Source organism: Sinocyclocheilus grahami, unplaced genomic scaffold, assembly GCF_001515645.1.
Source record: "Sinocyclocheilus grahami isolate Dianchi unplaced genomic scaffold, SAMN03320097.WGS_v1.1 scaffold163.1, whole genome shotgun sequence".
Classification (NCBI taxonomy): domain Eukaryota; kingdom Metazoa; phylum Chordata; class Actinopteri; order Cypriniformes; family Cyprinidae; genus Sinocyclocheilus; species Sinocyclocheilus grahami.
This window is the reverse complement of record NW_015505342.1, coordinates 231,338-248,942: the sequence shown is the minus strand read 5'-3', so window position 1 is coordinate 248,942 and position 17,605 is coordinate 231,338. Positions and strand designations below refer to the sequence as shown.

Below are 17,605 nucleotides of genomic sequence, written 5' to 3'. Positions count from 1 at the left end.
AGTATAATAAAAGATCGATGCTTGGCGTCCGTGTATCGATACAGTATTGCCGCGGAAAATATCGCGATACTATGCTGTATCGATTTTTTCCCCCCACCCCTACAACACAGTAGTGTGAGGAAACGTGTTTTTACCACTATTGCATTGTCTGTTCCAGACCGTTTGATTATATACTGAGTAGAGCTGCACTATAAAAAAAATTCCGTAAAATTTACGGTAAAAAAACGGCAGCTGTGGTTGCCGGAATTTTACTGTAAAAAATATGGTAGCAACGTTTTAGGTTTTACGGTTTTAACTTAAATTTACAGTTAAATACCGTAATTTCATTAACTGATATAATGTTAATATACCAACCTATTAAAGTAACATCACACTAACATTATAAGTGAACCTCAAAGAACATTATAAAATAATCAAAAATGCAGTTCATGACCCCTTTAAAACCACCCGGAACACCTTCAGCCATCGCCTAACAACACATTAAAATCACCCAGAAAACCTTTAGCATCTGCTTAATGCACTAAAACCATCAAGAACACGCCAGCAGCTGCAAATCAACACGTTAAAATAAGCCAGAAGACACTAACAGCCACTTAACAATATGTTAAAACCACCTGAAAAACCTTTGGCAACCACTTAACAACACGTTAAAACCACCTAGAAGATGCTAATTACATAGCAACGAGTTTTGCAGTGTGTTGAAATGCCTCTGTTTGCTTAACAGACTTTTCCTTTACGACTACACAACACTGTCAACTTGCTGGAGATGTCTTTGAGAACTCGAACCAACATTTTCAGATGTAAGTCATAGTTCAGGATGACAGCAACTCGAATCTTTACACACAGTCCGAAGCTCTGCAAAGCGCTATTATTCCCTGACGAATGACAGAGTGGGCCTGGCAGCTAGTGAAGAAAAGAAAGAAAAGTCCTGCTTCTCAGAGCTATCAAACGACTCTTTATAGTCCATCAACATGATGACAAAACTAAGTAATACCGTCTGAGAGAGCCGCACAAAGACTGATTGTGGTCTTGATGTTGGAACTGTAAACCGGCGAGTGTACGTGTGAACTCTTGCGGCCACATAATTGAACATTCTCCTTCTGCTCATTCTTGCTGAGTTCCTCTCAATGGGTGCATTTGTTAGAATGTTAGAAGAAACAAATATTTCAAAGAAATGGAAGGGCTTTTCTTTTTGTTCGTAGGTCACCTGCTGTTAACCTCAAACGTGTTTTGTTTCCCAGCAGTATCACCATAGGTCTCTTTGTCTCAGTTTGAAAGTTGTTTCTCTCAGTTTACAACCAATATACGATTGCATATGTCTTCTGATTGGCCCAAAAAATATTTATTAGAAGATCTGAGAAACTGAGTGTATTTGTTGAGGTTGTTTAGGAAGCATGCAACTTTAAAGTACCAGCAGCCAGTTAGCCTAGCTATTTTTCGTAAACGCATATTGATATTAGTCACGAAAAACTGCAGCTTGTAGCTAGCACAAAGAGGGATACAAAATATCGTAATTTTCCATATAAAATGATCAGCTAATTACATTTAAAGGACCATGTTATTTTTCTGGATATTTAGCTAACTATTTTCTAGGAATGCGACGATAAATCGATTCGTGGATCGCTTCTGCGATTTTCCGAATACATCGCGATTCTCTCTGGAATGGATTCTGAGCTTCGTTTTTAACAGCAGATGGCGCTGCATGCTTTAGAAACAGCCATACTTTGCTTGCTTCCAGTTCCTTACACACACACACACCACTTGAACCTAAAATAATCATTCATAAAGTTCGAAAAGGTTGAAGCGAATCACAAGAGTGTTCACAGTGGACTGTGTTTACATTAATCTCGCATCATAAAAGCCAAGGTGCAAGTACATTTAACCACTTACATTACTCAGCCGAACGCACAAGCGTTCTTTTCGTGAGAATTCAAGTGTGCGGTTAAAAACTAGCCTAGATCGCCATCTGCTATTAAAAACTAAGCTTCCAGAGAATCGATTCCAGAGAGAATCGTGATGTATTCGCAAAATCGCAGAATCGATCCACGAATCGATTTATTGTCACAACCCTACTATTTTCTTTGTTTGTATTGTCTTCGTCATTGTTTTTCAAATGTGAGTTGAATTAGCATCTCACATTTGCATCAACAAATTTGTCCGATTAAAACATCTAAGTCATAAAAAACCTACAGTAGAAAATATTGTTGTTTTCAATGCAGAAAAATTAGTGCAAGCTAGCTACACTTTTGTTTTTTCAAATATTTGACCATGAAGTGCTTTTCTAAGTTTATCGGCATAGTTTTTAACAAAGAGTTTTTAACAATGAAAATATTAGCCGTTTCAGCGTATGAAGATCCATGTATGCAACATGTCAGCTAGGTACATTTAAGAGGCCCGTTGAGTATTTTTCGTCACGGAAGCAAATTGAAGAAACCTTAATGGTAAAGTGCAGGAGTTTTTTTTTACTCATTAAAGCTTAATAAGCAGAACCAGCTGCAAGCAAGCTCATCGTAAATACTGAAATATAGACGCTGTTGCGCAAAAACCGACCTAGCAACACTATCTCAACCGATGTCTTGAGTTTCAAGACTAAATATCCAGAAGGTGGTGGGAATATTTGGAAGATTGGTTTGGAAAAACTGTTTATTGATTCTAATGCTAGCTCAAAAATGACACGCATAACATATGGTTAATGTTTGGTCCTTTTGTAAATTATTCCTATTGTCTTCACTCTTAGGATAACATCAGACCTGGATTGACATTATCTCACGTCTGCGTCTGTGAATCTACAAGATAAAAACCACTGATCCGTTGCCCGCCGATGTTATCTATCCAAACATAGCACATTTCACCCGGGCTTTCTCTCTTTCTCAGAGGTTATCGGCTCCGCGTGCCAGCAGCGAAGAGAGGCCAGGTGTTCGTGCGGTTCGTGTGAGTCTGTGTGTGTGTGTGTGTTTGTTTGCGCCAGTGGTGTCTGTTACCGTCTCTCTGGACGGTGCTGAAATGACGCTGCTGGCACGCTCTACGCTTCTGGCTCTTGACTAGATCCTAGAATCCTCGGAGAGAGAGAGGGAGAGTGAGAGACACAGACAGAGATACCCACTGTTAACAAACAGAATGGCTTGCTTCATTGTGCTCGTAGATGCCTCTGGTGGACGCAAGGCCAACGTGTAATTAATAAGCTAAACACTCACAGGCTAAGAACAATAGCACAAAGATAGCATTCATCCTTGCTAGCTAAAAGAGTCATAGGGTTAAAGTTACAGTTAAGGCCTGTTCACATCAAGAATGCTAACTGTATTAGCGTCCACACCAACTCAAGTTCTGTTTATTATAAATAAGCTGCAGTTACTTCATCTGTCGCTTCTCATTCTTTAAAGTCAGATTCTGATTGGTTGTCAATGGTTTTATAGTTCATCAGCTGGAAAAAAAAAGTTAACACTAAGTGTTAAATTGAATTCATCCCGCACTGTTTGTTTGATAGACGTGAATGAAATCTCGCAAAATGAGATTTGTGTGGCTTTTTGTGAACAATGTCCGACTACTTTTCTAAGCAATCAAACTTACACATTTTTACATAAAAATTAACTTTTTATGTAAAAACTCCTTAACTTCGAGGTTGTGAGTCTTGCATGATTTTTGTCACTTCCTTCAGATAACGTGTAACCAAAAATGTAGTTTGGATTTCTTTTTATCTCTTTTAACCCACTTGGGGGTTGCACCTGTTGTAAAACTGTGTGCCAATAATTATTTTTATATTATGAGCGATAAATTGACGATACTAATAGCTATGATTTTTGACACTAAGTGTTAAATAGATTTTGTCCCGTTTTGTGTGACTTGTTGTGAACAATGTCCTACTACTTTTTTTAGTGATCAAACTTACGATTTTTACGTAAAAACGAACAGCTTAACTTCAAGGAACTTCAAAGTTTTGTACAAGTTTTGCTACTTTGTTCAGATAATGTACAACCAAAATTCTAGTTTGGTTTTCTTTTTTTATCTCTTTTAACCCACTTTTTCTGGCTGATAATTATTTTCATATAATCAATATATGAACAATATTAAAATATATATATATATATATTTTTTTTTTTTTACTTACTAAATGCAAAATAAAAAGTAATTTTACATTTTACAAATGCAACACAACTCAACCATAGTATCGGCCGATATTGATAAAAAAAAACTTCAAATATAACCAATATAGTACCGATATATCATCCATCTAAATGTAAAACTGATCATTTTCGAAATGTAGCATTTGCTTTCCCGCATTCCCATGTCATCTGAAAACTGTTATCAGGATTAGCCTGATTTGATATGGAAACCTTATAAAAATATTCCTGGATGAGATTTTGCTGTCGGTTTGCTTTGGCTTCACAAGCTTGTTAATGAACACACAGCACAAACTCACACATTTGCTCCTAATTTCCCAGTGCTGGATGTTTATCACCTGTTTTGCAGAGCCGGAGGTCTCCAGAGAGTCGTGGCTGGGTGTGGAGTGTCCCTGCAGTTGCATTCATACGTCCGGGGCGGATGTGGCTTTCCCCTTTAGGGAACAGGCTAAACCAGTAATACTAACTACAATTTAACTTGCAAAAAAATGAAAAAGAAATAATGTTTAGGATGTTTAGTAATGAATAAAAACTGTAGTCAGTTCATGGACCATTTTGTTTAATTTTTAGCAATTTGTCTCCAAAAATGTATGTCAGAAACACACACTTCTATCAGAAGTGCAATCTGACAGTTTGTTTTTTGTTTTTCGATTCCTCATTTTGGATCCACTTTGACAATCTATAGCAGTATATTGTTGTCGGCCCGTGTGTGTGTGTGTGGGCTCCCGGTGGACGGGTGCACGTGCCGAGAGTTGGGCGAGTCTGAAATGTGCGCTTTCAGCAGGTGGTAACTGAAGTGTAAGGAGTGTAATAGGTGAACGGTCTGGTTTTGAGTTTCATCTGTTGGGCTTGATGCTATTGTGCTGTGTCATGACGCAGTATGTTGCTGATGAGAGAGCACATGTCGTTTTTTTGTCCATATTGTCTCCATTAGTGTGTAACTGCTTGTCTGTCAGTCACATTGTTGGCCTCTTCAGCTCTTGTGTAGTCAGAAATGTGATCGTTATCAGTGCTGGGTCCTGAAAGGCTCATTGTGTTGAACCGTTCTCTTGTGGGACGATGATCTGGTTCAGAGAAAGACGGTCGGCACACAGTGGAACTTAATTAAGATCCCAAAACGTTAAATTAGTTGTAATTTTTTTTAGCAATTCCTATGTAAAAAGTGAATTTAAGTATCAAAAGGCAAAAATGTAAGTCTTTCTGTGGAGCCTTCTGAATCGCCAGTGCCTTCAGCCAGACGCTTTCTGTAGCTGCATATCAGACCTACAGCAGTGACATGGGGTTATTTTGGCCCATTTCTCTGTCCAGAACCGTTTCAGCTCATGTATTTTTGGGATGTGTTGCTTGAAATGGCCGTTCCAGATCACAGCACAGCATTACTGAGCTCACTTCTTGGGCGTTGCAGTTCTACCCAATTCCAGTTATGACTATAATGCTATAAATATTAATATATTTAAAATTTTATTTTTTTTTACATGCTTGTAGTAGTAGTTAGTAGTCATGTTGTCATGTTAATTGTATTTTTTTTATTATTATAGATGTTTAATTTATTTATCTTTAAAATAATAAAATACAAATATATTTTAATGAAAAATGTTTCAATTTAGAATAATGATAAAAAGTATATTAAATAAATGAATACATAAATAGTAATTAAAATGAGTCATTAAATAAATACAGAGCCCTCCACTAATATTGGCACCCTTGGGTAAATATGAGCAAAGGCAGCTGTTAAAATAAATCTGCATTGTTTATCTTTTTGATCTTTCATTGCAAAAAAATCACAAAATTTAAGTTAAACAATGGAAAGTGGGGGGGAAATCTCATTATGAAATAAATGTTTTTCTCTAGTTCACATTAGCCACAATTATTGGCACCCAATTATTACAACGTCCTTTTCCCAAGATAACAGCTCTTGAGTTTTCTCCTATAATGCCTCATATTTATAATCCTGTGGAACAGAAGGTCATGGCTGGAGAATTTCATGCTCATAGTCACCCTAGTGTTCTAAAAAAAATTAAATGTGAATACTTCAGAGATATTTTACTCATTAAAAATTTCTAGGGGTGTCAATAATTGTGGCCAACTTCATTGAAAGGTTATAATATTATGATATAATATAATAATATTATTTTCACAGCCACCTTTGCTCATATTTACCAAGGGTTTCAATATTAGTGGAGGGCACTGTAAATAAATAATACAATAGAAGTTTTTTTTAAATTCATTTACATTAATGACAGTTTGGCAATTTTTCTTAATTGTAATGAAAATAATCTCTTTTTCTGTCTCTCTCTCTCTCTCTCTGTTTTCATGAAATGTACTTTTATATTAACAGTAATCGTCCCTAGTCTGTCCACATTCTGAAGTAAACATGTGTGAGGCACATCCATTTGAATGCTTCAGCAAAACCCTTCCAGCTTCGCAGAGTGACTGAACGGCCTCAAATCATTTAGAACGGAGATTAAATACACACACAGAGCACTGTACTCTCACACTCCTCCATACTAGCCATAGAAGTGCCCTTGGTGCGTGTTTTCTGGCATGAGAGAGACAAACACATGCTGCTCTGAGGAAAATGTGTCTCACTGAAGCGCAACCGAGAGAGAGAGAGACAGCTCTCCTAAGTGCTTTTCCTCTCTCGCTCCATTTCTTCCTGTTTTATCGTTGAAAGACACACTCGTTGTCTGCTTGATGACTCTTGTTTGTCGTGTGGGGTCTCGCACTATTTAGCCTGGAGGAGTGTGTGACAGAAATGACCATCTGTGTGTGTGCGTGTGTGTTTATGAGATTGCATGTTTACAAGAGTGTATGTTGAGCCTGTGTCAAGCACAGCTGTTTTTTCCACTCTACAAAGCGCCACATGCAGACTCAATCATTCCCTTTCTCTCTTCCTCTCAGCTAATCCTTGTTTTTGTATGTTCCAGTAAGAAGGAAGTTTAGTGAAGTTCATGAAAGAAGAAAACACGTAACTATTGATGTGATATATGGACATTATCGGCCAATCAGCAATCAAACACATGATGATACATTTATCCAAAACTAGTCCACTTTGGTAGTGCTGAATGGATTATGGGTAATATTACCATAAAGTACACAAACTTATGCACACTTCAACAATCCATCGGATTCCTGCCACGTTTTTTTGATGCCACAGAAGAGTTTCCCTTCAAAAAAACATTGCAAACTTTCATATCGCTGAAGGGATTGTGGGTAATAATAGCCTAAAGTCTAGAAACCTATACACACTTTAAAAATCCATACAATTCCTGGCATGTTTCTTGAAGAGGTCACGCTTAAAACTTCACAAACTAGTCCACTTTAGTAGTGTTGAAGGGATTGTGGGTAATATTAGCTTAAAGTCCGTCAGATTCCTGACATGTTTCTTGAACTTTGCACACTTAAAAATTTGAAATAGTAGGCCATGGAGTAATTTTGGCATGCTGTTTCGCGACTGACAATTTCCAATGTTACGTACTGTTTAGTATGGATATCCTGCAAACTTGGAATCAGGTTAAGCTAGTATCAGTAGAGGTGCATCCCAGAATGCATTGCACAGGCCTCTTCTCTTGCAAGGGCCTCTCATCTTAGAAGGAAAAGGTCAAGAGAAAACCATCACGGACAAATCGTCTTAAAGTAGAGCAAAGTATTGCACCCTTATTTTCGGTCTTTCGGTGTATATTTCGGCGCAGTATTGAGTCATTTTTGTACATTTGTAATTTTTGTATGCGTGTCAAGTCACCTTTATTTATATAGCGCTTTTAACAATACAGATTGTGTCAAAGCAACTGAACAGCATTAATTAGGAAAATAGTGTGTCAATAATGCAAAATGACAATAGTAAACACTCATTTTTCAGTTAAAGACAGTTCATCATTGAATTCAGTGATGTCATCATCCAGCTCAGTTCAGTTTAAATAGTATCTTTGCAATCAAGTCAACGATATCGCTGGAAATGAAGTGTCCCCAACTAAGCAAGCCAGAGGCGACAGCGGCAAGGAACCAAAACTCCATCGGTGACAGAATGGAGAAAAAACCTTGGGAGAAACCAGGCTCAGTCGGTGGGCCAGTTCTCCTCTGACCAGACGAAACCAGCAGTTCAATTCCAGGCTGCAGCAAAGTCACATTGTGCAGAGGACTCCTCTGGTTCTTGTGGTCTTGTCCCGGTGGCCGTCTGAGACAAGGTCTTTACAGGGGATCTGTATCTGGGGCTCATCTAGTTGTCCTTGTCATGTGACTCTCAAAGTGTTCTAAATTCTTTGTTTGTTAGCGAGTGACCTTAAGCGATGTGGATTTGTAAATGACACGTCCATCCTTTATTGTTTGGTGTTCCCTCAGTGGGTTGTTTGTTTCGTTTACAGGATGTGCTCTTAATGTGTGCTGTTCTATTTAGGCTGCAGCCAGTCATTGTTCTGCAGCGCCGTCATGTCTTACTGCTTTATGAGGGAGAGAGAGCAGAAAGATGATCCAGCCCTTGCAAATCAAATAATTTGAAATCACATGGCTAACACCCTCACATTACTGCAGTTTGTGTCCTCATGTCCCCTCCCTTCATCCCTTCTCATCTTGTCTCCTCTCATCTCGTTGTCTTTCCTCCCCATCTACTTGTCTCCTTTTTTTATCTAAACTTGACTCATCTCTTCTCTTCTCATTTGGTCTTCTACTTTCTTCTTGTCTCTTCTCATCTCCAGTCCACTCCAGTCATATTGTCATGTCTCCTCTCATCTAATCTCTTATTGTCTTCTTTTTCTTTTTTGACATCTCATCTCACCTTGTTTTTTTTCTCGTCTCATCTCATCTCATCTCATCTAATCTCATCTCATCTCGTGTCTTTTCCTTTCATCGTGCCTCATCTCACCTCACCTTGGTTCCTCTTCTCTCCTTTCATCTCATTTTGTCTCATCTCATCTTGTTTAATCTTGTCTCATCTCGTCTCACCTAGAGTCTTTTCCTTTCATTGCGCCTCATCTCACCACACCTGGGTTCCTCTTCTCACCTTTCATCTCATCTTGTCTCATCTCATCTAGTTTAATCTGGTCTCATCTCATCTAGTGTCTTTTCCTTTCATCGTGTCTCACCTCACCTTGTTTCCTTTCATATAATCTCGTGTCTTTTTCTTATATCGTACCTCATCTCACCTCACCTGGGTTCCTCTTCTCTCCTTTCATATCATCTTGTCTCATCTCATCTAGTTTAATCTTGTCTCATCTAGTGTATTTTCCTTTCATCGTGTCTCACCTCACCTTGTTTCATTTCATCTCATCTCATGTCATCTCATCTCATCTCGTTTAATCTGGTCTCATCTCATCTAGTTTAATCTTGTCTCATCTAGTGTATTTTCCTTTCATCGTGTCTCACCTCACCTTGTTTCATTTCATCTCATCTCATGTCATCTCATCTCATCTCGTGTCTTTTTCTTTCATCGTGTCTCATCTCACCTCACCTGGGCTCCTCTTCTCACCTTTCATCTCATCTTGTCTCATCTCATCTAGTTTAATCTGGTCTCATCTCATCTAGTGTCTTTTCCTTTCATCGTGTCTCACCTCACCTTGTTTCCTTTCATATCATCTTGTGTCTTTTTCTTTCATCGTGTCTCATCTCACCTCACCTGGGTTCCTCTTCTCTTCTCTCCTTTCATTTCATTTGGTCTCATCTCATCTTGTTTAAACTTGTTTTGTCTCATCTCGTCTCACCTAGAGTCTTTTCCTTTCATTGTGCCTCATCTCACCTCACCTGGGCTCCTCTTCTCACCTTTCATCTCATCTTGTCTCATCTCATCTAGTTTAATCTTGTCTCATCTAGTGTCTTTTCCTTTCATCGGGCTTCATCTCACCTCACCTGGGTTCCTCTTCTCACCTTTCATCTCATCTTATCTCATCTCATCTAGTTTAATCTTGTCTCATCTAGTGTCTTTTCCTTTCATCGGGCTTCATCTCACCTCACCTGGGTTCCTCTTCTCACCTTTCATCTCATCTTATCTCATCTCATCTAGTTTAATCTTGTCTCATCTAGTGTCTTTTCCTTTCATCGGGCTTCATCTCACCTCACCTGGGTTCCTCTTCTCACCTTTCATCTCATCTTATCTCATCTCATCTAGTTTAATCTTGTCTCATCTAGTGTCTTTTCCTTTCATCGGGCTTCATCTCACCTCACCTGGGTTCCTCTTCTCACCTTTCATCTCATCTTGTCTCGTCTCATCTAGTTTAATCTGGTCTCATCTAGTGGCTTTTTCTTTTCATCGTGTCTCACCTCACCTCACCTTGTTTCATTTCATCTCATGTCATCTCATCTCGTGTCTTTTTCTTTCATCGTGCCTCATCTCACCTCACCTTGGTTCCTCTTCTCTCCTTTCATCTCATTTTGTCTCATCTCATCTTGTTTAATCTTGTCTCATCTCGTCTCACCTAGAGTCTTTTCCTTTCATTGCGCCTCATCTCACCACACCTGGGTTCCTCTTCTCACCTTTCATCTCATCTTGTCTCATCTCATCTAGTTTAATCTTGTATCTTCTCATCTAGTGTCTTTTCCTTTCATCGTGTCTCACCTCACCTTGTTTCATTTCATCTCATCTCATGTCATCTCATCTCGTGTCTTTTTCTTTCATCGTGCCTCATCTCACCTCACCTTGGTTCCTCTTCTCTCCATTCAACTCGTCTCGTCTCATCTCATCTCCTATCTTATATTGTTTCCTTTCATTTTGTCTCCCTTCATCTTTGTCATCCCTTCATCATCTCTTATTTTGTCTCCCCACTTCTCCCCGTCCCCTCTTTCATATTGTCTCGTCTTACCTTGTCTCCTGTTCTCTCATCTTCTTTCCCCTCTCATCTCGTTTGCACTACCCTCATCTTGTTTTCTCTCATCTAGTCTCAATTCGACTCCACTTCCTTCTTAGATCTGCTCTGTTTTGGCCCATTTCCTGCGAAAACAATGGCTTTTGATTGAGCTGCAATCTTTAAGAATCTCCTCCTGACATCCCGGTCTATGGATCCGGTTAATCTCTTCAGGGATTTTATAGCTAATACAGATGGGAGAATTTAATCTTTAGATGTCAAGTCGAACACTAGAATCCTATGACTTCCAGCCAAATTGAACAAGTCACTGTGTATCTCTTGAAGTTATGATATTATGACCTAACCTAACTTTAAACTCTCAAATACCCATTAAATTCACTGAAACAAACAGCTGTTTTAACCGAAAAGATCGTTATGAATAGGGATGCACGATATATCGGCCAAAATTTTCATATCGGTGCATCCCTAGTTATGAATAACATGTTTATATGTATGCATGACAAGCGCCATCTCCGCAGGATGATGTCATATACTTGTGTCAGCCTTGCACTTGATATTCTACAATGCTTGGCTTTTTTAAACTCGGTAACTTGAGTCACTGAGATTGCTTATCTCCACTGTGCCCTTGAACAGAGCTCTTTCCTCCCGGGAACACCCAAGCGACTACTGTAAATTGCCTGAGATGAAAGCGTCTGTGAAAGTGTAAAAGTCTGCACTCAGATCAGGGTTCGTCTTGCATTGGAAAAGTGATACATTTGCTAGCACAGTAGATTATGTGTGCCTAGTTCACATCCCCAACGATTAGTTTTCTTTTGAATCTGCATATAGTACATTCATGGTCCAAGGTTCTTTCATGACATATGTGTTGACTAAAGTTTCACAGAAAGAAGGAGATTGCGGAATTTGATGGCTCGACAGAAACTGTGTTAGAGAGAAAGAAAAAAGCTGGGTCAGAATGTTTTTGTTTGCCCCTAAAGGGCAGTTAGAAGATAAAGCTGTACCATCATTTTCTTCGGCCAGAAGTTTATTTATATATATATATATATATATATAAATAAACTTCTGGCCGAAGAAAATGATGGTACAGCTTTATCTTCTAACTGCCCTTTAGGGGCAAACAAAAACATTCTGACCCAGCTTTTTTCTTTCTCTCTAACACAGTTTCTGTCGAGCCATCAAATTCCGCAATCTCCTTCTTTCTGTGAAACTTTAGTCAACACATATGTCATGAAAGAACCTTGGACCATGAATGTACTATATGCAGATTCAAAAGAAAACTAATTATATATATATATATATATTATGGTCATGAATGCAAACAGTGAAGATTCTAGATAAACAAAATGCAACTTTTGGATATATTAGATAACAGCTTGAATTATTATTGCGACCACAAAAACAGTCAGGAAATACATTTTTGAACCTGTCTTTGAACAGTAAAGTTCGTAGAAGTCTCATAAACGAAAAACAAACAATAAACAAAAAGGTAACTATCATAAAAAAATCTAAATGGTATTAGTTTAAACAATCTCATTACCCTTAAAATTAGATATTTAAATAAAACAAGTTCAAAAGACTTAGATGTTCAAAAGACGCAAAACTTACGAAACCGCTTAAGTTTACAATTTTTTCCCTGTCTGACAGTGTTTCATTTAATGCGTTATGTTTTGAACCTTACAAACAGTAACTTATTTGAAGTAAAGTTGAAATATTGAAAAAGTAATTTTGACTGCAAACTGCTTTGCCTTTTTACTTTCTTAACGTCTTTTTTTACATTCTTTAGTTATCGACATTAAGTTGTTCTTTATATATCATTGATTTTTTGTTTGTTTATTTTTGTTTTATTTTTGAACAACCCTTTGTTGTTACTTAAAGTGCTTGTTTTATCCGACCAGTAAAGCGTTTCTACACTGTAAAAAAAATTCCGTAAAATTTACGGTAAAAAACCGGCAGCTGTGGTAACCGGAATTTTACCGTAAAAAATACGGTAGCAACATTTTAGGTTTTACAGTTTTAACTTAACTGTACAGTTAAATACCGTAATTTCATTAACTGATATAATATACCAACCTATTGAAGCACTGAAATCTGTTTTGTAATACACTGATAACCAGCACATGCAGGTGGTGATGAGAAAGTCACATGATGAACCAAAGCCCATCACAAGTAGCTTTTAGATAATAACATATATAGAAGGTGCACAGTGTCGTTCAAACAAACACTAAACACCATCATGGTGACACATGAAACTGAAATAATGCAATAAACATTCATTTAACAACGTTAGGTGTAACACACAACCCTAATATACAAAACTGATAAGAAAAAACTAAGAAGAAACATAGTTATTTCAACAAAAAAACATCAAATTTGAAATGTAACACAGGGAATTCTGGGAATGTCAATTTACGGTTATTCACTGTAAATTATACGATATTTTTCACTTCCAAAAACAGTATACTACCGTAAAATTTATGTCCAATACATGTAATGTCCAATACAGTTTTTTACCGTATATAGTAGGGGAATTTACCGTTAACCATTTAACAGGTTTTTACTGTAGCGTTTTTAGTCTTTTACCGTTAAATTCACGGTAATTTTTTACAGTGTAGTAAAAAAAGGCAAAGAACAACTATTGGAAACAAAGTCCTGATTTTATTAACCTCAATAGTAGACATTTTTGCACAAAACATTGATGCATTATTATGCATTATACACAGGATAAGTTTTACCAATCTTAAGTCAGATTTATTTGCATTCATTGTTTTTTTTTTCTGGAGTGCAAAGTGACAACAGAATGTCTTTGAAAACCGTTTGAATGCACTTGGCAAGATGTGGGTGTTCGGTCCTAGTGTTAATTTCACACGGTGTTAATTTGCCGTGTAAACGGCATTATTGATCTCTTTCTCTGGCTGAGTGCCCATGTGCTGAAAAAGCGTGTTGATTTTGGGTTGTGATTGTGAAGTATTCAGTCTGAAGGGGAGTTAGCAGTATATTTTGCACTACAAGTTTGTTTACATTAATAAACAAGAGCTAGTTATCTTAAAAATGTCAAATGTCAAATCAGAATTTGCTTAATTGCTTTTAAAAATGCATTGTAGGTATGGTGTGGTTTTATTTTTTAACTTGGTTAACATTTAGTTTTCCATGGGTTTAAACATAGGTCTCGTTTTTTCCTAAGTTTGCTTTCTACATCCTTTAGATGTTTTCCATCAGTTCAGATGAGGCGACATAAGTTATTAGAGACAATTTGAATGCTTAGTAATCACAATGTGACTTTTGCACCTAATATTGTGTTAGCGAGTTAATTTGAGAGTGCGTTGTGTGATAATTGGATGGCATTGATCTTCCAGGCGGATACCCGCGTGCCAAACAATCTTGTTGATTTTCAGCTGTGAAATGTGTTGATTTGGAACTGTTGTGTGCTAATGATGTTCTCTACTCTCTTTCTCTCGGTGTGTGCAGACTTGCTGAACGGAGCGCAGGAGAAATGTGAACTACCCTCGCTTGACGGGTTTCCGCATTGTGAAGGGAAGTTGAATGTAAGTGTTTCTCGCAGCCTCTGATCCAGCTCTCTGAGGAAAGCTTCTCGCTCTGAGACTTGTTAGAGTCACTCTTTAATTACTTTGGGCTGTCGCTGTCCTATGATGGCTTCTCATCAAACCATTTCCATCCTGAATCCAGACAGATAGATTTTTTTAATTAAAAACACTCTGCGGGACATTCCCCTTACAGACAGCGAGATATTGATTCGTTTTGAGACATATTTGAAAGCTTTTAAACTGCTTTTGCGTTATTTATGAGCAGAGTACTTGTATAAAATTTGCAATAAATTATAACATTATCGATTTAATATATAAATATAAACAATAATGTGTCATTTTAATTTAAAATGCATTTTTCTGTAATGTCACTTCTTAGTCTGAAGTGTTTTTGTGTTCACGTGGCTGAAGTGTTTTGTCACGTGGCTTAACCTCCCAGAAGTTTCAGATTTTTCAAATCATTTAAAGAATTCCGAATGGAGTTTTACCATGTGATAAAGCTTTTTCCTTCCTGGAACGCCGCTTTCCTTAATGAGCTCACCTGATACTCAGAATGAGTCCGTCTGGATACAGCCCGTTGATGTAGCAGCCAGACGGGGGAAATTACGTGGGATTTAACATCAAGCAGAGCACACCGAAGCTGGTTGGTCTTTTCAGTCAGATCAGACCTGAGCCTGGCCTCATCTCGATAATCACGGGTCCTTTCGTGTAGCGCTCATGGAAATGGCTGCAATATGGAAAGCCTCTTAAAATCATGCAGAATTAAAACCAAAATGTGACAACAGTAACAGTGAGAGCAGCCTGACTGAGCGGTTTGACTTTAGTCTGGAGGCTTAGAACGTCTCCAAACTGTTGTTTATCCATTAAACCAAAGCGCAAACCAAAATCTAACAAAAGAGGCTGTGATTAAGATAATGTGCTTTTAAAGGGTTAGTTTGAAGGTCGACATGTCAGGTTTTAGCCAAGTTACACCTTTTCTTTGCAAATCATATGATAAAACCATTTGTTCAATTCTTATTTAATTAACTTTCTGTCTTTTAAATTTGATTTGTTTGGCTATTCATGCACAAAAAGTGTTTTAAAATTCAAAAATTCTAAACATTTTTGAAAAAAAGGTTTTCTTTTAGGAGTAGTGGTTTGATTTGTCTGTAGTGATTAAAATGTATATATAAATATATATAATATATAAAATTATTATAGTTTGGGATAAAATAATCTCTTTCCAAAAGTACATCCATAAAATTTATATTTGTATTTAAAAATAAATTAAATAAAACAATAAATGTAATGAATCAATTATTTAATCAAAATGTATTTCTTTATTTTTTTAAAAAGGTTTCCTTTTATGAGTAGTGGTTGGATAATCTGTAGTGATTACAATTAAATGACTATAGTTTGGGGACAAAATTTTCTCCGAAATGTGATATGACATAAATATATCCATTAAAAATAAATAAAATTTTAGCTAAAAATAAATAAAATGGATACATTTTATGAAATGAATAAATTACTATAGTTTGGGGATAAAATAGTAGCCTTAATATGATAAAGTGTCCATATGTACATCCATAAAATTTAATTTTAATGAAAAATAAATACAATTAAAAAATGTATTTCATAATTTAATTAATTATTTAATAAAAAATTAAATATTTTTTTTTTATATAATTTTTTTTTTTAATGAAGTGGTTGGATAGTGAATAAAATTAATTGGTAAAATTAATATAGTTTAGGGACAAAACTCTTGTTAAACTCTTGTTCAATCAACTTTCTGTAATTAATTTGATTAGTTTGATTCTTTATGCACCAAAACAAATGTAAATATGCAGACATGTGCAAATTAAGCACGATACGATTGAATATTTTCTACTTTTTTTTAATGTCGACTTTATAAAATGTATTATCTTCATACGAATCGAGCTTTTTCTTCTCAAGTGCTGACTCATTAAAAACGCATGGACGGCATCTTACTCAGAAAGCCCGATCGATGAGTGTGATCTGAAGCATCTGAGAGTCTCACTGGGAGAAGATATTGGATACAGGAAGAGGAAACCAATGCTTTTTTTCTGAAGGTCAGGCTGATCTAAGAACTTCAGAAATATCCTGGAAAAACTTTGACAGGAAATAAAACGGCAAACTTGACACGCAACTTCCTGCACGAGTGCTTATCAGATCGACTGTGGATTTTGTATACTTGGGAGTTTTACAAAACCACTGAGGTTCATTTGTAGCGTTAGATTTGTTCTTATCTGATGTTGTTGTTTCCTCCTCTACAGTGGATGAAGGACATGTGGCGTTCGGACCCCTGCTACGGCATCTACGGAGTGGACGGATCCACCTGTTCATTCTTCATTTATCTGAGTGAGGTGAGATATGACCGAAACATTGGCCTAATGGTTATGAATCTGGGCTGGTAGCCCACAAAATGCAGGTTCGTGTCTCTCGAACTTACAGAGGAAGTATGTGGCGGTACCATGGTGCATTGACATAAACCATGAGGCTAGAAGGTTTCCATATTCATGCACTATGATATTTAGTTGGTACTTTAAAGGAATAGTTCACCCAAAAATGAAAATTTGCTGAAAATGTTTTCATCCTCAGGCCAACCAAGATGTAGATGAGTTTGTTCCTTCATCAGAACAGAGTTGTAGAAATTTAGCATTGCATCACTTGCTCACCAATGAATCCTCTGCAGTGAATGGGTGCCGTCAGAATGAGTCCAAACAGCTGATAAAAACATCACAATAATCCACAAGCAATCCACTCCACTCCAGTCCATCAATTAATGTCTGGTGAAGTGAAAAGCTGCATGTTTGTAAGAAACTAACCCATCATTAAGATTAAGAGTAACTTCGAATTGTCACTTCCAGCTAAAATTCAAATCCTCTTTGCAAAAGTTGTCTTGTCTGAATCAGTAGAGAAATCTGCACAGATCAAGCTCCGTTTACAAGTGAAAACAGTCCAAAACAAATATGTTGTTGGATTTGATTCAGCATTGCATCACTTGTTCAACAACGGATCCTCTGCAGTGAATGGGTGCCGTCAGAATGAGTCCAAACAGCTGATAAAAACATCACAATAATCCACAAGCAATCCACTCCACTCCAGTCCATCAATTAATGTCTGGTGAAGTGAAAAGCTGCATGTTTGTAAG

The 17,605-nt window shown here is 37.1% G+C and overlaps 1 protein-coding gene across 1 annotated transcript in view; it reads left to right on the top strand.

The window, feature by feature from the left end:
• Positions 1-17,605, top strand: part of mgat5 (alpha-1,6-mannosylglycoprotein 6-beta-N-acetylglucosaminyltransferase) — a 103,893-nt gene that overhangs the window by 41,337 nt on the left and 44,951 nt on the right. The window contains exons 4-5 of the mRNA XM_016282612.1: positions 14,375-14,451; positions 16,728-16,817. Coding sequence (XP_016138098.1) covers positions 14,375-14,451; positions 16,728-16,817 — 167 coding nt within the window. The remainder of the gene's footprint in view (positions 1-14,374; positions 14,452-16,727; positions 16,818-17,605) is intronic.